General features: G+C 38.1%; 1 protein-coding gene across 1 annotated transcript; it reads left to right on the top strand.

Moving 5' to 3' along the window:
- The first annotated feature begins 3,265 nt into the window (after positions 1 to 3,265).
- dynlt2b (dynein light chain Tctex-type 2B) lies at positions 3,266 to 7,179 on the top strand. Its single transcript, XM_035953089.2, has 6 exons — positions 3,266 to 3,425; positions 4,749 to 4,882; positions 5,472 to 5,541; positions 6,021 to 6,084; positions 6,173 to 6,986; positions 7,075 to 7,179. The coding sequence occupies exons 1-5, from the start codon at positions 3,379 to 3,381 to the stop codon at positions 6,218 to 6,220; spliced, it is 363 nt and encodes a 120-aa protein (XP_035808982.2). The 5' UTR covers positions 3,266 to 3,378; the 3' UTR covers positions 6,221 to 6,986; positions 7,075 to 7,179.
- The last annotated feature ends 18,676 nt before the right edge of the window (positions 7,180 to 25,855 follow it).

The raw sequence follows: 25,855 nt of genomic DNA, 5'->3' as shown, positions 1-25,855 counted from the left end.
CAAGAAGACTCGTAATTTATTTGTATTTTTCACTGACTCTTTATCTCACCAGGGGAGTCTCTTGAGACCTGATATAAAAAACACAACTTTTTAAAAAGTTATATATATATATAAAAAGATCAAATCCAGCATGACAACAACAGACATGGAGGGAAAAGTAAAGTGCACGTACAAACAACCAAGGGATAATATATACAGAAAACTGAATCCAGCTTAGGAACAGCAATTGCACTCTGCAGTTCTAAAGGCTGAAAAGGTTGTTTCACGTCCAGGGTGCAAAATAGGAGCTTCTGCTGAGTTCAGAGCAGAGCTGTCATTTAGATAAGGTAAAATCATGCCAGCTGTTGGTAAGTGATTAAACTTCCACGAGTACGAAGGGAGTTCACCCAGTGTTGCTTTGTAAGTAAAAACACACCATTGCATTGCATTGTTTCCTCGGGATTAATGAAAGCTAACAAACCAGTTCATAAAGTACACAGTGATGTGTGAGAGTTGTGATACATGGAGTGTAGAGGTAGCAGCATGCACATATAAATAATGTTTCCACATCTGAAATGCTTGAGAACATAGTCTATGCAAGCATTTTAATAAACTTATAATTAAACCTTCAGTTTTTTTCACTCGGTGCTCAATATGTAAGAAGATAGAAGAGAATCTATCATCCACAAAGATACCCAAGTACTTGTACGATGACACTTGTTTAGTTCCACCTTAAGTAAGAATGTTGAATTCTGTGAAGTTTAGGCATGAGCTCTGGAATAGATAAAAAACGGGGTTTTCTTAGCATTAAGAACCAACTGTAGATGATGCGGTGAGGCGGTGTGGAACTCATCAACAGCCTGGCTCAGAGAAGAAGCATAAAGGTACAATTAATCAAAATGTTATTAAGATAGAAACACGGAACCTCTTCATAAAGCTCGACTTGTAATTGCTAAATAAAGGGTTTGACTATATGAATAAATAAATAATTTCCTTGATTTTTAATGTTTTGACATTGTCATTATGGGATATTGAGTGTAACTTGATGGAGAAAAAAATGACATTTTATTTGAAATTGAATTAATATAAAAACCACCCAAACTCTGTGTTTCTCATCAATTTTGCCTGCTTCTACTGTTATAAAAACATACATTCATGAACAACAAAACACCAAATTACTGTAAGGCTGCTATAATGTTAGATTCTAATACATTTACATTACAAAATTACAAAATAAACTCACATGAAAGCAGTTATTTAGCACTTAGAAGATGGTGCTAGTAATGCAGAATTCAGTGTTTAATTGTTTTACAAAAATGGTTAATGGTTTCCTTCTGTCAGTTTTGTCTTCCACCCTACCATCCATTTCTCAGCCACGAGAGAAAAATTGTCCTCTTGGAGTTGAAACATTTCTGACCTGCAGCCGCATGATCAGATATTTGTCCTGACTGCAGTGATTGCTGGCTGTATCAGTTTGATGCATCAGATGAATCAGGCAGGAGAAAAGATTATTTCCTGGGAGCACTGCAAGAGATTTTCACACTTTTTGGGCAAATGCATAAGCTAGGGCTGACTGGGACTGTTGCATTTCTATAACTATAGCTATAGTATTCTATAGAAGGATGTACTGTGTATAGTAAAAATGGATAATTGTGCACTGCATAACTGAATTCACTTTGTCTCATTTTGTGCACTTGGAATAACTCTGTGAAAAAATAACAAAAATAAAGCTGCTCCTGTAGCATATTATAGCATTTCTGCTTCATTTATCTGACATAGCACATTGTCTGGTCCATTGCACAGTCCATGTAATAAAGAGATGTGATTCTTTTTGTTGTAATGTAACCTCAATTTAAGCAACAAACAAAGTAATATGAACTTCTGTGCCAAGAAATAAAAAAAGTATCGAGAAATATGCGTACCAAAGGTGAAACTGATTTCATGTTAGCACTGTTTCCACATAAACAGATATATAGCAGTTGATTACATGGTGTAAATATCATGTCTTCAGTGTTTACATATTATCTGACCCACAATCTTCTTTCAGCGGGGGATCTACAAAAGTAAATGGTGCTTAAAATGACTAAAATGAACTTTTAAACTTTGAATCTCCTCCAGGAAAACGATGCATGTAGACACTTGTTTATCTCATTTCAATAAACCAATAAAAAAACAACATGTTCTAATGGCTCATTTAACCTCATTTGCAGGTTCGGTGTAGAGGGAGGAATTCAATTACTGCAGTTTGTAATTTGTACTTCATCAATGGCCTGAAGATAATAACGATCAATACAGAATGTAATGAATGACACCATGTCCATTCATGTTCACATTAGCCTCATTATTAGCAGACATGTAGATGCCTGTCTCTCCTCCCCTGTTGGCCTGCAGTCTCCTAAATGATGTGCAATTAAAATGAGCACACAGTGTTTACCCCTCTGGCTTTTGGACATGAGCCCAGCTGATCTGGAATTTAAAATGAGAAACTACTGTAAAACAGATTTGAAACAGAATTGTTGGATTTGTTCTTGTTTTGGTTAATGTAATTTGGCACTCTGTTATGCTGCTGCAGATTTTGGACGGGAAAAATGTTTCTTTTTTTAAAATATGGATATATTTCAAGCTGGCCTATATGTATGCAATACCTGATAAAATATGTCTGCAATAAATAAATAAAAACCAGATTTACTGTATAGCAACAGTACAGTGTAGAAAATGCTACACACATTCTCTCTGAGTTTTCTTATTTAAAATATAATTGCTTCTACCTTTAATGGTGTTAATGTGCCATTTTCTACTGCTGTCAGAGATGGAGATTGATCACTTAAGGCACAAAGTAATTTTGATTTTCTCAAGTCGCAGCCTTTCTGCTTTTGTTAGGGAAGTGAAATCAAATGCCACGTCCTGATTTTCTGACATTTGAAGGGGTCTTCAGAAATCATGATGAAGACCTCTGTGAATGGGATGTTAATTTTTCTTCAATGCCAAGCCTGCAGATACCAGTCCATTGTGACTCAGAGAGTGAAAAGAAAGAAATGGAGGGGCTAAAAGTGATGACTGAGAGCGCAGTGATAAAGGATTTGCTTTTGAGACAGAGTATGAATACAGATAAGGTGTTGCTATTTCGATCCCTCACACAAAGACAGAAATGCATATGGAGTAGGAAGAGCCAAGTGATGTACTGGAGGTATACGGTTTAGATATCTCAGTCACAGGGTGAAGAAATGATATTTGAGAAACACAAAGTCAAAACTAAGGCATCTATGAGTCGTGCTTTTATTTTGAAAAGGGGAAAAGATGTCGCTATGGTAACGGATTCAACCTCCGCTAAGTTTAGCTTGTTAGCAACCGTCAGTCTCTTGTATTTGCTCTTTGTTGGAATTAGTTTACACACAAGTCATGGAGGGCTCAAATACTTATCTCATACGACCTAATCATCAGCACAAGTGAGTTGGTCAAGCTGGTTCAATGTCATTTCTAGAAGAGAAACGTAGCTAACTTTAGCGTGTTAGCTAGCGTGTTAGCTAGCCCGTATAAAGCTGTATGAGCATTTATTCCTTATCCTTGACATCGGCCGTCGTTGTTCTCCAGGATTTTGATATTTGTCAGCACTAGTTGGACATTTGGTCGCATTTGTTCGGCATTATGCCGTACTAGTTAAACATAAACTTAAAGTAATCACCTTTTTTCAGCAACTAGTAACATTTTTGACCAACCAATTTTAACTGAAGTCTTACTAGTAAACCTGGGCAGTGAACTAGTAGCAAGAAAGTCTCAACTAGTTAGCTTTTTGAAGCATAAGTGACTCTTTCGACTAAACTAGTAAACTAGCTGAAAGTCTTACTAGCTGCCCAAATGCTCTGACATGTTAACTAGTCAAACATAGGTTCAGCTTACAAGTTAAAAGTACAAATTAACTAGTTAGAGCCAAATGGTCACTAGTTAACTTGTGATAATGATGGCCAAAGCCCGAGGATCTAGAAGCGTGCTACACTGTTCACCAGGATTCAGAAATTAAATTAATGTCTTCTGCTCACACACTCAGGTTAAATATGCAATACTGTGTAAGATTAAACTCACGTATGAAGAAATAAGAAAAAAGCAGCAGAGGATGACGGTATGATAAATGTCCTGCAACAGCAAACCAACAGGTGTGTTGACAGTTAGCAAAGAAATATGATTATCCAAGTCCTTTCATTGTGTTTAGAAAGGAAAACCATCCAATGTCCCAGCTGGCTGTTTTATAGATTATGTGGAAACCTCTCGACCCTGGAACATGGACTGATGAAACAAACCTATTCAGGTTTTCACTGAGTAGCTGATCTTGGAAACTGAGTAAAGTTGCTTCTGTAAACAGGCTGCTGATACAGGCACATCTTGAGGTTATGAGAGAAAAAGACTCATGAACTCATGCTGACAATAATTTAAATAATCAGAAATTATACAGATAGGCACACTCAAGTTCAAATATTTCTCAGTTTCAGCAGAGGTACACACATATATACACACACTGATCAGCCACAACATTATGACCACTGACAGGTGATCAACACAATATTAGGCAGGTGGTCATAATGTTATGCCTGATCTGTGTATCCATGCACATGCATACACACATGTGGGTCATTGTTAAAAATCTACACAACAGTCATTACATCATAGAGAGTTCTACGCCTTCAGGAACTCAGTCTGTTGATTTTTGCCCACCCACATCTGTTAGCCTGCGATTTTCATTTTCCTCCTTTGTTGCTCACTGTAAAATCTTGTAGATTTAAGTCGGCAATTGTGAAGGAGTGTGTTCGTGAAATTGTGAGGGAGCGGCTGTCTGGGTTGCGGTACGACCCGGAGGAAGTCCCAGAGCTCTCCCGTTCACTGGCAGAAGGCATTAAAGACAAAGTGAAGGGTGAGCGATGCATTCTCCCTTTTTCCAATCCAGTCAAAATGTTGTTGTAAATTTAAATTGCTGTTTGAACTGATAACTTAAAGAGAAATCCTGATCATCTGAAAACCTATTTATGTAACAGTGAGGCAACTGAAGAGGTGTCATGCGCCGTTACTTGATAGTTTCATTTAATATTCATCACACCAGTGAAATGACCACAACAGCTGACTCAGCACAGTGTACTGTTGGCTCAATACACATCAAACAGAATGCTCTATCAACAAAATCAAAGTGTAAACTAAAGATGTACTACCACTTAAGCTTTTGATTGATGTTGCTGACAGTACGAGACCAGAGGCTGATTCTCTTAGAAATTGAAACAAGAGCAATATGAGCTGAGTAACAAGGATGTCAGAGGAATAAAGCTGCAACAGCATAAACATACTATTTTGTCCTGACACCTGCGTAAGCAGCAGTGAAATATCTCCTACTAAAGTATATTCTGCTACAAAAATTATGAACTTACATGAATTCTGTATCATAAATCTGGTTTGTTATTGTCCACTTCTGCTTTGCTTTTGTACAGTTTGTTTTGTCTCTTTGTGAACAGATGCTGGATTTGATAGGTATAAGCTTGTCGTGCAGGTGGTCATTGGAGAACAGCGGGGACAGGGAGTCAAGTAAGTTATCATTTAGTACCGGTAAACACGAAAATATCTTTGCAGTACTTTGTAAAACTACTTTACTACAGAAGCGTACCAACATTTCTTGTACCGTTGAATGAACTGACTGAGAGGTTGCCGAGAGGTACGGAAAAGCTGGCTGTTTGCCTTCAGTGATGGGCAATATACTGAAGAAAATTACAGGATATGTTTGTACAGTCAGTGAATGTTGAAAACAGCTGCAGCACAGTTTCTGTGACTTTTGAAATTATTTATTACAGCAATTTAAACATTTTTGTCAACAGAGTAGTACAAGCAGTAATGACAGTTTTAGTAATAGTATTTTAGTAAATTGGCTTATGTTGACTGGTATTTGTAATATTGGGCCTATCTCAAGTACATAAGATGAGTTGAACAACATATCTATAAACTGCCAGGAAATTGCGTTGATGACATTAGTGACTCTCTTAGCTCTGACTCTTTTTCTGTTTTTCCAGGATGTCTTCCAGGTGTTTGTGGGATGCTGACACAGACAGCTATGCAGAAGATGTTTTCATTAATGTGAGTATTCGAAAGTAATCAAAAGCGATGGGAGTAAGGCAGACATATCAACAATGCTAATTCAGGTACCTGTGTTTTTCCTCCATAGGACAGCTTGTTCTGTGTGGTAGCAATTTTCGGAATCTACTACTACTGAGGAGACAGATGACAGGAAATTCTTCCAGATGAAGAGATGGCTCACTATCAGCAATTCAGGTCCAAGGTTTTGTGAACTAGTATTGTATGTAATTACTGCATCTTGAGATCAGCACAAATACCACCCAGTAGAGAAGTGATGGATATCGGTGCTGATGTAATGAAGGACCTACCTGGGATTTTCTGGTAGGAGGATTAATAAAGACTGATGCTGCTTTTGTAGCAAATTTTGACATGTCTTACTTCAAAGCATTCCAGTTTTAAGTCATGAAATGTCACTGAATCAGTCCTCAGGGATGGAAGTAAGGAGTCACAATTACTCTGACTACTGTAATGAAGTAAATATTTTTATATTTCTAGTTTTTGAATATTTTTTTAAAACCTGTAATTCTATTTCAGCTTAACTATGCTTAATTTGAGGGTATTTTACCCCACTACAATGTAGGTTGCCTTAGTTACAGAGTAAAAAAAAGGAAAAAAATGAAAGAAAAAGAAAGGAACTGTGTGCTAGGAAAGGACATTACACAGAGAAACTACGATTCTGTCAGGCCTGTGGCTGCTGGACCAGGATAGTGCCTCCTCCCCTTTCTCTCTGCTCTTTTCTCTCCAGGTGTGTGCGGTTGAGACTGCAGCGGCAGGTGTCTTCAATCTGTAATCATCGTCATCAACTGGCAGGAGCGGGTGGAGAGCAGCCAATCAAACTCCACTCTCACAGCAATATAACCTGACGCCACTCAGCTCTCAGTGCTGGATCGTGATACCAACCAGTAATCAGCTCGTTGCAAGTCACTCCTGCCTCTGAACTGTCTCACTTGAATCGCTGGTAATCTTGGCTGTCTTCTCCCTCTATTCCAGCACTGGATCCACCTGCTCCTGTTTCCATTCCACCTGGTTCCACCATTGGTCATCTCCAGTCCACTGCAGAGTCGTGTCCTCCGTTCCACAGCCCACCATCTAGGATCAATTCACCTGAACAGAAAACTCTCCCTGGTGTCCATCCATATCTTCTTGTCGCTGCAGTCTCACCAACCACACACCCTGGGTTCCTCAAGCCGTCTTCCCCTATCCACGACCAAGACCTCAGCCACAGCTAAGATCCCCAGCTCGAGCATCAGTTGGTTTCTAGTTGTTCAGTTTGATTCGAGTTCCTGTAGTTGTTTCACTAATTAGTATTTTGTATTGAGCAGACTATTTAGACTTTCCTGCTATTCTGTTTCTCTAGTTCCAGGTTTAGATTTCGAGTTTAGTGTAGAGCAGTGTTTCTCAAATAGTGGGGCGCGCCCCCCTAGGGGGGCGCAGAGGCATGTCGGGGGAGCGCGGGCGACTGGGAGGAAAAGGTCCTTCAACACGGAACTAATTAGCTGAACTATTGTTTTAACGTCGGCCTGTTTTTCGCGACGTACAACAATACTGAAATTGTGCTGGCCCATAGACTGTATATGCCATAGAGATAAAAATAAATATTAATAACAATGATCTTCTGTATGTATCTATGGTATATGCACTGGCCGTTCAGACTCCGAAGTACAGACTCCTGAGAACGGGAGAACGCATCGTTAATGTGCAGTCGGAACACCAGCGTACTCAATCACGTCACATACTCGGCTCATCTCCGATTATTTTTACCAGCAATGTCAAACATACGGCCGGTGGGCCAAAACCGGCCCACCAGACGGTCCATTTCGGCCCGCGGCCGACTTTACAAATGATAAAAATTACAACATTAACTGTAAATTGTAAATCTGTAAAACTGCAAATTTAAAATAATTTCTAGAACTTGACAAGTTGTTCTGATCATGAAGTGAAATACTAGATTGTTCAGTTCCAGATAGCTGTGACTGAATGTTTTGTATTTTTGTAGATAAACTGTGGTCTGGCAGTTACAATGCATGTGTGAATGATGAACTGAGGCATAATAGGCTACTGTTGAAAGTGAACTTGTTTTCCTTAAGAAATTTCAGGTTCATAATATTTTGTAAAAAGATAGTTCATTAAATGTGAACATTTTCAGAATGTTCTTTTTTTGAACTAAAACAAAGGGGAAAGTTGTAGTTGTGGTTATTTATAGGTTATCATGCTGTGATTTTACTGGTGGGGCCCACTGGAGATCAGATTGGGTTTATGTGGTCCCTGGACTAAAATGAGTTTGACACCCCTGATCTTTACTGTGAAAAACAACAAAATGGAATCAGATAAAATAACACAGCCCTGCATATTCATGTTTTCACAGATTTAATTTATATATATATATATATATATATATATATATATATATATATATATATATATATATATATATATATATATATATATATATATATATATATACATACATACATACATACATACATACATATATATACACATATATATATATATACATATATATATACATATATATATGTATATATATATATGTGTATATATAAAAGTATATATATATATATATATATATATATATATATATATATATATATATATATATATATATATATATACGCGCACAAATTTATTGGGGGGGGCACGAAAGTTTTTTGTCCTCCGAAGGGGGGCCCGACAGAAAAAATTTGAGAACCACTGGTGTAGAGCGTTATTTAGAATTTCCTGGTATTGTTTTTCTAGTTCCTGGTTTAGATTTCGAATTTAGTGTAGAGCGTTCGCAAATGTTTCTTTATCTCTTTCTTGCTTAGGTAATAACTACCGTGAGTCGGTTTGTTGTTTAGAGTAATGTTACCTCTCTACCTCTAGGAGTCCTCTGGAGCTCAGTTTTGCCTTTGTTCCGATTTAGTCTGAGAATTTCCGGTTGTAGTCTTCTGGCCATGTTTGTAGTTCTGTTTCTGTAAAGTCTGAATAAACCCTTTGCTTGATTTTCGAAATCGACTGCTGTCTCATTTCCTGCGTCTGAGCCTCCAGAAATCGTAACAGATTCTGCTTCATTGAGTGCTATGTTTATCTGATCTCAGATCTGATAGAGGTTGTGCTGTGTAGGAATATAAATGGAAAATGAGTTTAATATGAACCGTTGCTTTGTAAGTGGTTAAGTTCACCTAAGGAGCTGAAGTAATTGTTTACTGTTGCCATTTCTATTCTGATGTTAACATGATATAACAACCCACTAGCCTGACAGTCAGTTGAAGTTGTATTACAATGTTGCTCTGTATTGGATAACATATCTGCCACAGAATTTTAAAAAAAAAAGAAATGGGTCACTTTTACTCAAAAGAAATTTCACTTCATTTTATGTAATTATTTTCTATTTGAGTGTCTTTTTACACAAGTAATATTACTTTTCTGTAATACAAGTTTACCATTGTAATTACTTTTACTTGAGTAAAACAATTTAGCACTTTTTTCACCTCTGCCTCAAAGTTGTTGAAAAGCCTTGTGTATTTGTGATAGTCAAAATATTTGTGAGATGACGGCAGCTGACTTTCATCTGTGGAAATACCAACCCTCTTTTTCTCAGATTGTACAAGATAAAGTACCTAAAATTGCACAAAGTTACAACTTTGAAAGGGCAGCAGAATAAAAATGCCCCTGCAGATATTTTCGGGAACATTTTATTGTGTATCTAGCAGACCTGCTGGGTTAGTAGGATAGAAGCACTGAACACTGCTGTGTCCAGTACTTCACTTTCAGCTTTGAAAACCCATTAAATGGACCGGAACAAACCACTTTAACAGCAGTGATACAAGTGGTACAAATTTCATATTTTCAAAAAGTAAACTGTTGAAACATAACGTCTCCTTCCACATATCTAACATACAGAAATGAATTGTTTTCATTAAATTTGGGATTTCAGGTTGTATTTATTTGGTCACCTGTCACAAAACCATTTGAATCAAATACGATGCCACCTATGGGGGCCCGGATTGGATTTCTCTTTCTGTGTATTTTTAACACTGCCACTGTAGTCATAACATGCTGGGGAAACTGTGCCTGGCATAAAAAAAGATATGTTCTGGATAAATCATAAAATGCAGACATGCGTACCCAGCATGAAGTAGCTGTGTAAGCGAGTGCCTGGTGATAGTCAAACATCTACAATAATGAGCTCAACTTTTACAATGAATGAATAAATGAAAGTGGGTCCATTAGTTGGGACTCTAATGTAGGTCTGAGCCATAACGTCAAAAACGTTTTATAGGATGATAGTACAGACTTTCACTCTGTAGTCACAGGTACTGCATATTCTAAGTATAAACAATGGATAGACCTGGGCTTGGCCTGCCTGATTAGTGTGGCCATTATTTGGCATTTTTCCTATTATCGGTGTCAGCATTTTTATTGGCCCATTATTGATCAATGAAATGTGTTATTTGAGGTCTGATGCATCCACCTCTCTGTGTCTTTCATCACTCTGTGGTCTCAGAAATGTCTCAAAGAAAAATTGCAAAAATCTGAACAGTTAACGCAAGCTCTTGTCACAAACCAAGAAATTAGCTCCTCTCACACAGTGGCTAAGGCTACACTAATGGCTAGCGGTTAAACTAGAGGGCAGCCACAAATTATTACCCTGAGACAGTCTGTAAAACAACAATAATAATGCTCTAAGATAGCCCTATTCAATTAGCGGCCCGCGGGCCACATGCGGCCCGAAAGCAACCCTCGAGTGGCCCTAAAGCAACTGCCGAGTGATTGGGACTTGGGTCCGAGAAAAACAGAAAAACATCTTTCAGTAACACTGACAAGTTCTTACAAAAATTCCAACATTATTGCAAACATTGAATGCAACACTTACCGTAACCTAGCAACTGACCCACAATGCATTGTGTTGAGGAGACGCGTTTGAAAAGTTAACATTAGCAGTTCTATACAGGCGAAAATAGCAGCATGTCTTTTTCTATCCTGAAACGACAAATCGGCGAGGAAAACCGTCGGTTTAATCCTGCGTGGACTGACAAGTATTTATTTATTTACCACCAAGTCCGAACGCCAAACCAATGCGTTTACTCTGCAACGAGTGCTTTGCAGCGCTGAAAGATTATCATGTCTGAAGACACCACATTGGAAAAACATGCCGCGTTTCGGACAAACTTTCCCGAGGGATGTCATGAGAGAGCGACTATAATTCAAGAGTTTGACTGCATCTTACAACCGGAGCTGTACTACAATGAAGCGGACTTGCACAGCTCAGGAGAGGCCGTTCACAGACTCAGAAACTGTGAAGGACTGCATGTTGGCTGTCGTGGATGAAGTTTTAACGGACGATAAAGTTAAGACGAGTGTGACATCTGCTATCAAACAGGTCTGACACGTCAAACATTCTCGCCACAGATGTCTTCGAGACATGGTAAGTGCAACAAAGCAGCGTGCTGTAGCAGACACTAAAGGTAGTTTCATGTATTTATGTGACTATTTTCTGTTCACTTATTATAAGTTTAATATTTAAGAAAGACATTTTGTTTTGACAGTTATTTCACTTAGTTGAACTTTATTATGCACTTTGATGTCAGCTTTATTTCGTTTCAAAGGGATAGTAACTATCACTGTGCCTACTGTTTATTTTTTTGATTATATGCACTGAAGATGCGACTGTCTCAGATGAGACCAAATATGGACAGGGACAAACTCTGTTTTTTGTTATTTCAAAAGAAGAAAAATGTCTTATGTTCTGTAAAGTTACTGTTAAGTAAGTTACTTTTTAATGCACTTTGAGATGTGACCAAAACAAAAGATGGTGTTTCTAATCTGTACTTAGTTTTTATGTTCATATGCACCTTAACCTGTGCTTATATTTACCTATCAAAATGTGTTGAAGTTGTGTGTTTGAAATGTAAAATTTAAAGAAGCAGTATTTCAGCACAGGTTTAGTTTAAGTACTGCTCTTCTATTGTGTTTATGTCCTTTTGGATGTGGCAATACGTTTATAAACATCCAGTGTGTTTGTTATCTTATCTGTTTGTGTTTATTTTAAATGGTTAACTTTGCTCACTGTCTGCTAAAAACATCCGGCCCAGCTCATGTTCTTAGTCTGAAAATCCGGCCCGAGTCAGTTTTTAATTGAATAGCCCTGCTCTAAGATATGGACCTTAGTTGGCCATAAAGTGACAGAACAATGAAAGATTAAGAAAATAGAGAAGGACAGCAGACATAACCACAGGAGACAAACTGATTGATTTCAGTGGAGAGCATCCTGATTTAGTAAGTCCTATTTCTATTTTCAAAATTTAGTTATGGTCACCCTTATTGATGAAGAAACCCAGTTATGAATGACATGTTCTCTATCTCATGCTGTTAAAGTACTACATCTAATGTACATCGGCTCAAAATATTGTTCATTGGCCTTCTTGATTACCAATAATTGGTATCAGCCCAGAAAATATCGGTCAATCCCTAGTATAAACCCTCATCCTGGTATCTTCTTTGGAACCTTGCTGTATTGCTTGCAGAGTGTTTTATGATGGAGGAAGCGGTTACCTGCCAAAAGTCCCAAAAATCTGTTTCAAAGGCTTGCTTTAATTCCTTTACCTGACTGCTCAACTGGCTTCTCTCTCATCAAGTGTTTTTCCAACCAGAGACTCAGTCTCTTTGTGCAAACTGTTACCTCTCGGGTTCCAGTCAGATTGATTTGGAAACTGTTTGCCACTGATAGATTAGCTGATGTAAGCACACGTTCTGCCTCCACTAACACAATTCTCTGTTCCCTCGTGTTCATGCTCTTGGCTGAGACAGTTGGCACAATAAATCCAGGTAATACATGTGAGAAAGGTCACAGACCTGTTGGAAGATAGAAATAATAAAAAAACATCATCCAAATGCACAAAAAAAAGCACTAACCAGACAAAACCATTTCTATAAAGTCAGTGTTTCCATCGACCACTGATATGTGAATGTTTGCAAAAAAATCTAACTATTGTAGAAGAAGAGAGTATGATGGGTTGATGTAGTTAAAGGTCAAGCATGTGATTAAAATAGGGTGTTTATGCTATTGTTTAAATTTAGGGAATGCTATGGCTTCCTTATGGATTCACACATTTTTGTAAAGTGAAAACGTCAGTAGAAGTTAAATGTAAAGTCACATGCATTAGTTTCCCCACTGTATTTCTATAATTCATCAGTTTTTGATGTTTTTATCGACACATCTCAGTTGAAAATGTGCAAATTGAAAATATGGAAACATACATACTGACAAAGTGCAGCAGCCACAATTAAAGCATTTGTAACAATTGCATTATTACCTTTTAAGATCAAACTAGTGATAAACAATGGCGTGATAAAGAAATGTAATTACTTTTCAGTTTGTACAGATGAAATGAAAGCTGTCAGTGCACCACCATGAAGGCACGTTTCTTTCTAATGAGCATTAAATGGAACTACTGATCTATTGCACTACTGAGACTTTCACCAAATGAGTACCTTTGTATTTTTTTTATCCTACTTGTTCTGCATAATTACAGTCAATTTTCAAGTCAAAGTTTATTGATGTGTTTGGGCTCTATGGAGCACTCCAGGTGGCTGATAACACAATCAAACTGCCCATTAGAGTATTTCTTAAGACCAATTTGCGGTTTCCTTTGTTTAAATGTTGTAAATGTCTCCCATGAATGACACTGAGGCACATTTCTAATAGTTGTAGATTAATGAATAACAAATCCGACATGCAGCTTTTAGCTTTGGCTTCAATGATGTAATTAGATTTTTTAAAAACATGATGTTAGAATAGTTCATGGTTAGAGAACCTCAAGAGGATATTACGACTTGAAGAGCTGTTTGGGGCTGTGCTTTCATAGCGACTGCCTTTTTTTGTCCCTCAAAACCAGATTATAAACTCAAATATTATATTCACATGACAGACATTCCCATTACAAACAGTAGCTGCTGCCTTTTTTTTTTTTTTTTTTTAAATGAAGAAGCAAAGCTTCCATCCATTACCCTTCAAATAAAACTGAGTATTCAGGAAGATGTTCCATGACTAATTTGGGAAAATCCTGGGGATGTGGTTTTGCAGCAATAGAAAATGCTTAAGTGAAACTACCACTGGTTATTGCTAAATAAAAAATAGCAGCAAATGTAACCATCGATTTAATCTTTGAGAGGAAATTGCTATAATCCAAGCATCTGGAATATGTTCAACCTTCAAGTTCATTCACAACTCAGCTGCGCTTCGCAGCCAGAAATAGAGCAGCAAAACCAACTGCAGCATATATACGCAATCAAAGTGAGTCATTTGACTAATTGACTCAGCTAAGCTTGATCATGTCAACTGCTCACTTCTGTCTCATTAGTCTTCATGTATATTCTCAAAAGACTTTCGTTTTCTACACTCTAAGAAATTTCCCTGTAAATTTACAGTAAAGAGCTGGCAGCAAAAGTTGCCAGCAGCGCACTGTTATCTTACAGTAATCCTACCGTATTCTACAGCAACAGTTTACTACTGTAAAAAATATTACAGTATTTTGCTGTTTAGAGACCTATTACCTGGGGCTTTCAAAATGAAAGCCCCAGGAAATAGCATAGCATAGAAATGGCTCAGACAAGAGATGACTTTTCAACATTAAGCTTTTATTAAAGCCAACTCTGTATCAAACATAGTTCAAAAACTTCAATTTTAGTAACATACAATCATTTCCTCATGCTGAATAGGTTCCCATTATGCATGTTCTAGTTCAGGTACACTGAGTTTGGTTTCCATTTTTCCTGAACTGTAACAAAAGATACCTATATATCACTTAAATCATTTAACTACTGCATTGAACACATTCAGCAGCTAACAGATTTCAAGTAATTCAAGTCTTGTAAAATAAAATCTATAAAAACAATTAATGATGTTTAACAGGTTGTCAACAATCTGTTTATAAATTGCATATCACATTTCAGGTACCCTGCCTTTAGAATCAGCCTGTCATAACTCTTGATCATGTTCAATAAACACCAAGTCAAGGAACAAACCTGGAACTGAAGTATTTTATCGTCGTCCTCAGTTCTTCCTTTTCTCCCAGTTTTTCCCTCAGTAATGCGTAAAATCACTGATACATACTATTTTAAACCTATTTCGTCACTTCTTTGTGTTGGCTGTTTGCTAAATGCGGTGATGTGCAGGAAGAGACGAGTAACAGTCGGACTGCAGCAACAGGTACGGTAGCTTGCTGTTAATATTTTGTTCTGTAAAAACACATGCATTTACAGTATTCAGCTGTATTTACAAAGAACGGTATATTACTGTACAAAATATGCTGTATTTTTACAGCAATTTGTTACAGTGTACTTTGGGGCCAGTTTTCTGAAATCCATGGAAAAGGTCCGCGATTAGACGCAGACACTTTGGGAAGCTAGATGTGGTTTTTACCCCCAAAACATGACAGAGAAGTGAAAGAGAAAACACTATTTTCACAGTGACTGGGAGGAAGAGTTCTTTTTCACGACAGTGAAAGATAAATGTATGTATCCTATTTGCGGGGCGACTATTGCGACGGCAAAGCGGCACAATGTGGAGAGAAGCTACTTTACCCGCTACAAAGCTTCCATGCTAACTAGCCACCTGCTAGCGCACACAGACTGTATGCGCACTACGGACAGGAAAAGCCCAAGACTTAAAGGCAGCTTTGGCATCTGCTACACGGCGAAAAGTTTCTTCTTGGAGAAAAATGTACCATTAGAAAAGTTTATTTTAGTGAAGACGGATGGGGCTCCTCCATGACGGGTCGGCATGCAGGCTTCATTGTACGATGCAGAGGTGATCCAGACTTCCCAACATTCCTACATTACCACTGCATCATTCACCAGCAGGACATATGTATGTACAAAAGTGGCCGGATTTGATTATGTGATGACTCGTGTCGTGAAGATCATAAATGGCTCCAAAGCCAAACAACCAGGACATTGAAGGTGCTGCTGGAGGAGCTGTCAGCTGAACATGGTGACCTGTTACTACACACAGAAACCCCATGGATCAGCAGGGGACCAGTTTTGCAGCGTTTTTTTTTGTCACTGTTGGCCGAAATCAAAGAGTTCATGCAGTCCAAAGGTGAAGACACCTTGCTGCTTGAGGACACTGAGTGGATTCTTGGCCTTGCATTTTTAACGGACGTCACTGGGAAACTGAACCATCTGAACTGTGAGCTGCAAGGTAAAGGTAAGACATGATAAGCTCTGCAATGCCAGGCTTCCCACTAACACACATTCACAGACAAAGAAAGAGGTAACGTCATTCAAAACACCGTGCCATTACACAAAAATGTGAAAAATAATTTGTTGAAAACATGTAATGATTTGTTGTTATGATCTATTAAAAATGTTGCAATGCTGGTGAAAAATGTTGGTGATTAGTACTAATGTGATAGGATTCATTTCAAAATGTGAAAGAGCTGATTTTTTTTTCTTACATAACCAATAATTTGTACAAACATGGGACAGAGTTCATGAATTGTTCAAAAATGTTACAAAGGTAGGAGTTTGCACGAATGAAGCATGGTTTGATGACCGTTAATGATTTCCTAAAAATGTTAGAAGTGACAATTTGCACAGAAATGTAACTGGTGTGATTTTGAACAAAATGCTGCAAATATGCTGATTCATACAAATATTGGAACAGATTTCCATATATATATGTGTGTGTGTGTGTGTGTGTGTGTGTGTGTGTGTGTGTTTCCTACCGTCGTCGTTGTGGAAATCGTTGTTAATAATTATTGTAACGAATAATTAACATAAATGTGATCAGACAGTCTTTTTACATATTATTTTCATTATTATTATTATTGTTTATAGATGATGGCACAAGTTTGCTATTGAGGAAGTTTGTATCAGACAAGGTGCCCTTCATACTACTCAGTACCCTTGAAGTTGCTCTCAGGTTCAAAAAGGTTGGTGACTCCTGCTGTAGAACATGTTGCAGCGCATTGCTTCTCTTCTCTGTCAGCAGTCTGTAAAAAAAAACCTCCTTTGAACATATTTCAATGCTTAGATTCTTTCTGAATCTGTCTGTGCAGTCTGTTGCACAGAAGCTCTACAATTTCAACAATGCTTTTGATGTTGTTTTTCTATCTGAATGCACAATGACAGATGCTGCCTGTTGGGTGTTTGCCACTCAGGGGGCAATAATTGAAGGGGCTTCAGCATACCCTCTATTATACTCTGCGGTCCCCTTCTGCTGTGTGTTGTTTAGGAATGTTTAGCAATGTTATGGTGACTTATACTGTTGGTACATCTGGAGGTCTTGTGATGGACTGGATTTAAATGACTTATATAGATAAGATGCTTTACCCTGAGTGGATTTTGTTTTATAAGCTAAGTTTAAAGTTATTGCGTTGACAAAAATCATCTTTTTCACAACGTATAGACCAACTCCAGTAAACATATCATGCAGGATGTTCCTGTCAGCCAGTTTGCAGTATTTAGCTAGAACCTTTCCACTCAGTACATTCACCTATTTAGAGTTAAAGAATCCAGTCTAGGTTAAAAAAAATCATTTAATGAATGAGGTTTGTGATATTTAAGATTTTTTTTATGCATGGATCTATTTTTTCAACATGATAATTTCATTAACAAAGCAAAGCCACCCATGAATTTCTCCTTAACAGGTCTGAGAGAAGGTATTACTTTGTGTGATAGACTTCCATTGCCACAAATAAAAAATAAAATAAATAAAATAATGCATTGTAAATTCACACAGTTGAATTACTTGAAACCGTCTTTATTACAGTCTGCATGGACACCGTAGTGCGTTTGATTCAGCCCCACGTATTGTATGTTGCTCACTAAATCCACAGCTGAAAATAGTCTCCAACAGATGCTTTATTTATTCCTGTTTCAACAATGTTTGCTGAAAATATCTGTGTCCTACTGTTTCAATAAATTATTTAGGTATTTAGTTAAAAAATGTATCTTTATTTGTGACCAGTTGTTAAAGATTTACATCATCCGTGTATGATGAATAGGCTTTGGACTGAAAGCAGGAGAGAAAGGACTAAGACACTGTTGTTTTTGTTGTGTGTGTTTTCATGGAATTTGTTTACCACAGAAATATAGGATAACCACAGCTTAATTTTAAGAATTGGAACAGTGACTCACAAGGTAGAGGACATCACAAAATGGATGGTCAAGCTTCTTCTGGTAATGAGGTGTCCTCACTTGGATGCAGTAGCACAGAATCTGAAGAGGTTAAAATGAAATCAAAGGCATCTTTGTACTTTAGCTGCCCTCCTACTGTGTCTTCCATCTCACCTGCTCCTTGGAGGAAATCAAAACACTGTACAAGCTTAGGTGAGGAAAAAAAAAAGAGTATGTGCTTAGGAAAAACGTGACCTTGTTGATCGAAAGTGCTGCCATATATGACATGAAATTCACTCTAGCTAATTAAATGTAATATATACTTGTAGGAAGTGATAAAATGTTTGCTAACCAATTGTTTAGTAAAGTATAGGAACATGTCTGCTTTCCTTATTCATATCTTTGTGTGTTATATGACTCCATCATCAGTCGTGTGTTTCCTTATTCCCATAGGTCTGCCTAGTTATTAACAATGTCTATTGATTTTTCTGAGTAAACACTCGCGTCCTGAGCCTTAATCGCTTTTTCGGCTTAAAGCCAACAGGTGTACATGAATACCTGTCCTTCAGAACATAATCTGGATCTGCTTAGGCAGGAAACACTTAAGGCCAAATGTGTGCATAAATGGGAGGCTGAATGACATTGAAAGGAATATTCATTCTAGCCCGCCATAACTAAATTAATTTAATGGATAAGCTGCTTAAAAATGAACAGACATGGTGATTTTATGATCCTGTAATAATTGCTTTTACAACCCATTCTGTCGCCCAGAAAACTGAACATCAGAGCACTATCAAAACCATTATTTCTCTTATTGCCATTTAAAGAGCTTTTCTCCTGGCTGCAGAAAATATTCACTTAGCCAAAAGAAAACCTTATAAAGTTATTTGGCAGATTGAGACTGATGTCAATATGATATTATTTCCTTATTTAGTTTTATGGCTCATGTTTGTAGGAGTAATTTGTTGCTGTCTAAATTTACAGCACCTATAAAAGTAGTCACCTCCCTTGGACGGTTTTCCCTTTTACTGTTTTTCAACATTAAATTATGGTCGACATAATTAGGCCTTTTTTAAATAAGAATTTTCAAACACGTACTTTCATGTCAAAGTGAAAGTAAGAGTTACTGAATCGCAGATAATCAGAGTGCAAGGAATGTGTCTTAAGTGATTGTAGTATAAAGACATCAGTATGATGAAGGCCCACTTATTGGTGAAGCAGTGACCCTGGTTATAAATGCTTCATGCAGACAAAGGAAGACGCCAACGAACTCTGTAAAAAGCTTATTGAAAAGCATACAGTAATTCTGGGGATGGATACAAAAAAATCTTTCATTAGGAAATGGAAGAAATATGGTGCATACTAAATCTGTCTTGAGCAGACTGTTCTCAAATAGTGATTGTCCCTGCAAGAATGAGATGAGAGATTGAGGTCACCATGACATCTATGACTCACTAAAGGAGTTAGTAGCATTAGCGGCTGAGATGGGAGATACTGTGCAGACAACTGTTTCCTGCATTTCACCATTCAAAGCTTTATGGGAGTGTGACAAAGAGAAAGGCACTGCTGAAAAAAGCTCGGCAGTTCCCCGGAAAGTGTGTGGGAGACTCTGAATTCAACTGGGAGAAGATTCTTTGGTCTGATGAGAACAAAGTTGAGCTATTTGACCATCAGACTAGACATTATGCTTGACAGACACCAAACACTGCACATTATCACAAACAGATTTAAACCACTGTGAAGCATGGTGGTGGCAGCATCATTTAGTACACATGTTTCTCGGCAGCAGGCCCTGGAAGGCTTGTCAAGGTAAAGGGTGAAATGAATGCAGCAAAGTTTAGGGAAATCCTGGACGATGACTTGATGCAGTCTGCAAGAGAACTGCGACTTCTGAGAAGATTGGTTTTCAAGCAAGACAATGACTTAAAGCAAACAGTCAGCACTACACAGAAATGGTTTAAAGACAACAGTGTAAATGTTCTGAAACAGCCAAGTCAGAGCCCAGATCTTAATCTAACTGAGAATTTGTGGTCGTACTTAAAACAGTTGATTACTCATGATCACCGTGCAACCTGACAGAGCTTGTTCCAAACGCCAAATTCTATTCACTCTAATTGAATGTGGACAAACAATTAAAAGGGAAAAACTTCCAATGGAGGTGAATGCTTTTCATAATCACGGTCGTACAGTATTACTCCTTTCCTCCTCAGTGTTATTGTGAGTTGCCCACCTTATTTGCTTCAAAGAAATATTAAGATTCATAGAAAGGTGTTTCAGGATTCATGAACCTGAATCTTTGACTATTTTTTAGAGCTGCAGCCCCTTTTGAAGATTTGCATTGATTTGATTGAATGTACACATCTGTGTGTCATTGCTGATAGCTCGGTGATTCATGGATGCTTTTGAACTCAAAAAATAATGCATTTGGCTGGGGTTTTTGTGAAATATTTGCAACTGTGAAGCATTTAGTGAGCTGGTATTTACTATATTGCATCAACGACAAAAAATTGGCAGCTGTTGTGGCTGATGTTAGCTTCCAACAAACATTACTCTAAACCTGCATTGGTACTGAGGTTTTCACCTTTTCGAACACTGTAAATTAATTTTTTGTGAAGAACTAGGCTAAATGCATGACACACAGTGACAGTTATAAGTTGTTTTGTCGTGTCAAAAGAGTGAAAAGAAAATAATATAGATGTTATGTAATCCTCTCATGAATACTTATTGCATCCCTGAAGAAAGTGCATTCTAATGAGATCAGCTATTGTGCTTTCCATGGTGGTTGTGGTCTAACAATAAAACTAGTAATGCAATGCAAATTGCTTTATTATGAGTGCATTAACAGCATTTGAAATTATGCTGTGTTTGCAGACTTTGGCTTTCAGTGTGTTCATCATCATTACATGATTTACCATCATATTTGTTGTGTTACCGGCTAACTACTATGTCATTTGACTTGAGGACCCCCCTGTGGTACTCATGCTAGCAGATGAAAGTTTCTCTGACCCGGGAATTACCAAGGTGATGCAGATATTAACATTTTTATTAACTCATCTCAAAGCGTCGCTCTCGTTTTAGTGGTTGTACAACACCAGGACCCTTTGAAGGAAGTGTATTTCTTTTAGTGTTTGTTCTTACAAAGCATGCTCATTTTTCAGAGATACAAAAGGACAATCTCATCAGCATTTTCAAGCCTGCTGAGTTTTTGAGATGCAAAAATATAATTTTATCATGATCACTCATTGACTGCTGAAGGTCTCCGCATTATATTGTGAGATTGTCCTCTGGAAATACGAATTAGGATAGTGTCATATTTCACCCATTTCACCACTGCAACATGGTATCACACATTTTCACTCTTGTTTCCAACCTGTTACTCACTTACTACACTGGGTAAGTTTTTCATATTGCTGAATAGAAGACTATTACATGCAATAATTCTTGACCTTGATAAATGTGTTTACATTCATTCGCTTTGTCACAGATCATCAAGGATCAAGGATATTTATTTTCACTGCATTTCTACAACCAAACTTTGCTGGCACTTTTAAGAAAAACATCACAGTATAACAAACAACAACAAACAGCTTGACAGACAAAAAACAGCAACAAAAAAAATGCATTGGTTGTAATGGTTAATGTCACATTAGCATGTTTATTGTCTGTCAGTGAGTCTCTGTTTGAGAGCAGGGGGGTAGGAGGGTGGGGTAAGAGTTCCAGCTCTGGGTTGTGCGTGTTTGTGGGCGGGGAAGAGGGAGGGAGGTGGTGTCATAGAGGCCACAGCTCTGGGGAAAAAGCTGTTCCTCAGCTTGTTAATCCAGTTTTTTGATGCTGCAGTACTTCCTCCCCGGTGGCAGCGGGACAAACAGGGAGTGTTCCTGGGTGGCTGATGTCCATGCAGATGGTCCGTGCTCTTCTCTGCATGCACTTAGCGTGTATCAATAAATCAAGCTGAGAGGGGTTTGCGGGGGAAATTACTTTCTTTAAGTTGCTTCATGTTGCTTTCATTTTCAACTCCACTGTTTACAGAAAACAATAACACAAGCTGTCCAAACTGAATCACGGCTCTTGCAGTCTTCACATTGTATTGTACAGCCACCGTAGTGTGCAGTTACCACAAGTCCTACATGGACAGGTGTGGCTGAGGCGTGAAAGGAACTTTTCCTCGTGGCCATTATATTGGACGCTCTGAATTTCTTTAAAAAACACAAGTGCAGTTGGAGCCACAACACAACAACCACAGACTTCTTGCATCTTAAGATGAAAGCCTCACTATCTTTTTCTTCTGTTCCGATGATGTTCTTGTCCATGAACTAGTCAACACAACACTCTTTTGATCCACTTGTGTTTGGTCTGCATTTAAATAATGATTTAGTTGTATCCTACAAAGGTATGAGGCACAACTTGCTCTAAATATGTGGCAAAATAATGAAACTGCTACACTGAGAACACAAAAAGATATATTTGACTTACAGAGTTAGAAGTGTTTTCTTGTCATCTAAAGTTCATCCGAATGTAATCAGAAGATGGATGTTAAGTAGCTCTACTTCATGTGCATCCATTTAATTTAGTATTGTCTACCTTGAAAAAGCAGAAGAAATGTACCTGATTATTCTAACTGAGGGTTGTGTCAATGACAGACAACACATGGGTGAGATTGTGAGCTGTTTTTTCCACTTCACTGATTTAAACTGTGTTTATTCGCATAATGCACACGAGCAGTTCAACAGTCAACCTTAAACTGGTTTTCTCAGGGTAAAATCAAGTTCAGAAAACATACTTAATGAACTGTCCCTCCAGCGGTTACTTGTTGGGAATCATGACCCATTACTCACATGCAAATCGCCCTTTTCAGTGCAACCAGAATAACAGTCATGAACTTTGGATTTAAAGATTAGAGTAAATTTCACTTAGCATTCTATCAGAGTACAAAGTAGGTTAGCATCATCGCAGAGGACAATTTTGCTCTTTGTTGTAGTAGATGGACCTGTGAAGGACACAGGGGACAATATGTGCTTGCCTTTATCGCTGAATTCATTGAGACATTATTGTTTGGTTGCTATAACAACACCATCTCATGGCTGTCAGTACACAGAGGCAAGACACAGTTTGTGTGACTTGGAATTCTCTGCAATGCTTTTCAGTAAACAATAATCAAAGTCAGTAGTTTCCTCACAGAGATGTGTTTCTTTTTGCTTTGTTTGGTTTTTGCTGCAACTCTGAATAATAATAGCAATCAGAGAAAGAGAATTGAGAGAAATCCATATTGTTGGAATGAATGTGTCCTTCAAGTGGTATAGGAGCAAATCAGCACCTTCCACAACGGAGAGATTGGGGTGAATTCCTGATAGCCATCCTTTTCAGCAGATACAATTGGTTCTTTTTGTGAGTGTGAAGCTGGTGAGGAAACTTATCACCGCACTCCTGTCTGGTTGCCGTAGCATCAACGTCACAAGTCTCATGTTGTTCCAGCGGTGCCACGGCTTCATCCCATCTGTGTCATACTGCCAACATCCGCTGGAAGTGTTTGAGTGTTTCAGTCACGTCATCTCATTTTGCAGTCCATCTGGCCACACATCACGTCAAGTAAAACCGGGGCATTCTTTGTCCTACTTTACAGATTTTTTGGGTAAATGTCATCAAATGAACAAGTTTAGTCAGAGATGGGTGACAAATTAAAAAAAGCACAGAGGTATTGTCTTAGTGGGGTCTAAAAGTCTCCTATAGAGCAATTGGGTCGATTTTCATTCTCATTAAACTGTTTAGTGACCCCTTGAGCCCATTATCTATACACCGCTTTTTTCATCAGTAGGGTCACGAGGGGGCTGGATTTGCAGTGACTCTGCAAATTAGCACAGGGTCACTGCCCCTTTCTAAAGGAGCATCTAGACCCAAACGACACCAGCAAAATGCCCCCCACAGCTTACCAGAACATCTAAATCCCCTCACATCCATGTTTTTCCTTTAAATTATCACCTTTGTGAATATGTACACACTCAATAACAAAGAGATGCAACTTTGATCTGAAACTTGCATTTATGTTAGTGTTCAGTCACAGCTTATGCTGTTTTGCTGCTGTCACCAAGAGAAATTGTTCTACTTTTGCTTCATCAATAGGTGTTGTGTTTATGATCCCAATTATTTTAGCAGATAGTGTGTTAATGAAATGTTTGGTTCAGACTGATGGTTTCAGCAGCATTGATGTGGACATTTTGGCTGGAATTACAGGCTGTTTTGGGGGACCAAGGTATTACTGTGGTATCTTAGCTCTTCTCATACGTAAGATTGCTATGTTAGTTCATATTTAGTTGTAAATTCTGCTGACTGTTAACACAAGGAGCTAGATGGTGGCTTGGTTGTTAGCACTGTCATCCCACAGCTAGAAGATCCTTGGTTCACGTCCCTGCCTTTTCTTTCTGTTCCTGTGTGGAGTTTGCATTGCAGTGTGGGTTTTCACCGAGTGCTCTGGCTTCCTCCCATAGTCCAAAAACATGCTGAGGTTCATTGGTGATTATAAATTCTCTGTAGGTGTGAACATGAGTGTGAGTGTTTGCCTCTCTGTTTAGCCCTGTGATAGACTGGCGACCTGTTCAGGGTGTCCCCTGCCTTTGCCAGTCATCTGGGATAACCTCCGGTCCCCTGCGACCCTACAGACGAAAAAAAGCAGTGGATAGATAATGGATGGATGGATGTTAACACAAGAAACACACGGACCAGCTAGAGCCCAAGAGCACACATGGTGAATAGATACCACCTTATTTTCACTGCAGCACTTTGAGGTTAATGTTCTTCCTCTCTGACAACATCATTTTAACTGAGAGTTAAGCTTTTGTTTGCTCTCTTCCAGATGGGTCCAAGTGAGGGTTGTGAGTCTGCATTTACAGTTTACTGATGGACTCTGCCGAGAGATGTGTCTGTGCATTTATGAGCTCTTGTTTTCCATTCTCCACCTCCTCCCATCTCTGGGAAGAAGATGGTTGTGCTATGATTACTGACTGTTATTTACAAAAGGAGAAATTCAGTCGTTTCCAAAATTTCTTCCATCGTACACTTGAAGCTGTCATAGCAGCTGGTTTAAGGGTTTCAAGCACTGGGCAACATTCACATCAGTCATGACTTGTAGTTTCATTTGTGAGCACTTACAGACATTTGAGTGAATTTGTTGTTTGAAAACAATGCTTATTTCTTACTACATTTGACAGACTTTTATTTCTATACAATTTTAGAATCTCAGTTGCAGCCGGTTATGAGCATTAGAGCTGCTTGTGTGTGGATGTGCTGTTTCTCCTCATCTCCAGTCTTTGTGTGATCTTAATAAACTGGCTGCTGCCTTATATTTATTGAATAGATAGCAAAGTAATTTCAGTCTCTCTCTTGCTTCCCTAACCCGCTCAGACATAAAGTGAATAACTGTATTTGTGTATTGAGTTGGCTAATTAAATCAAAAAATACCCCTCTGGTTGGTATGTTTTGTATCAATTCAGTATTTTAAGATAGAAGCAAGTAACTATTTTCTGCTGCAATGGCACAAAAAAGTGAAACATAATTCAAATTTATGACATTTTGTTAAGTGTTAACCGTATAAAACAATGTAGGAGTCATTATTATTCAAAATGTGTAGTGAGGCCCCAGGTAACAGACAAAAGCA

Source organism: Amphiprion ocellaris, chromosome 2 (assembly GCF_022539595.1).
Source record: "Amphiprion ocellaris isolate individual 3 ecotype Okinawa chromosome 2, ASM2253959v1, whole genome shotgun sequence".
Classification (NCBI taxonomy): domain Eukaryota; kingdom Metazoa; phylum Chordata; class Actinopteri; family Pomacentridae; genus Amphiprion; species Amphiprion ocellaris.
This window is presented reverse-complemented; position numbering and strand designations above follow the sequence as displayed.

What these genes read in the sequence shown, in the direction of transcription:
- dynlt2b (XM_035953089.2), top strand. Translation starts at nt 3,379, where the DNA reads ATGGAGGGCTCAAATACTTATCTCATACGACCTAATCATCAGCACAA. An exon ending in CATTAAAGACAAAGTGAAGG is followed by an intron (nt 4,883 to 5,471) that starts GTGAGCGATGCA and finishes CTTTGTGAACAG; the next exon opens with ATGCTGGATTTGATAGGTAT. An exon ending in CAGCGGGGACAGGGAGTCAA is followed by an intron (nt 5,542 to 6,020) that starts GTAAGTTATCAT and finishes CTGTTTTTCCAG; the next exon opens with GATGTCTTCCAGGTGTTTGT.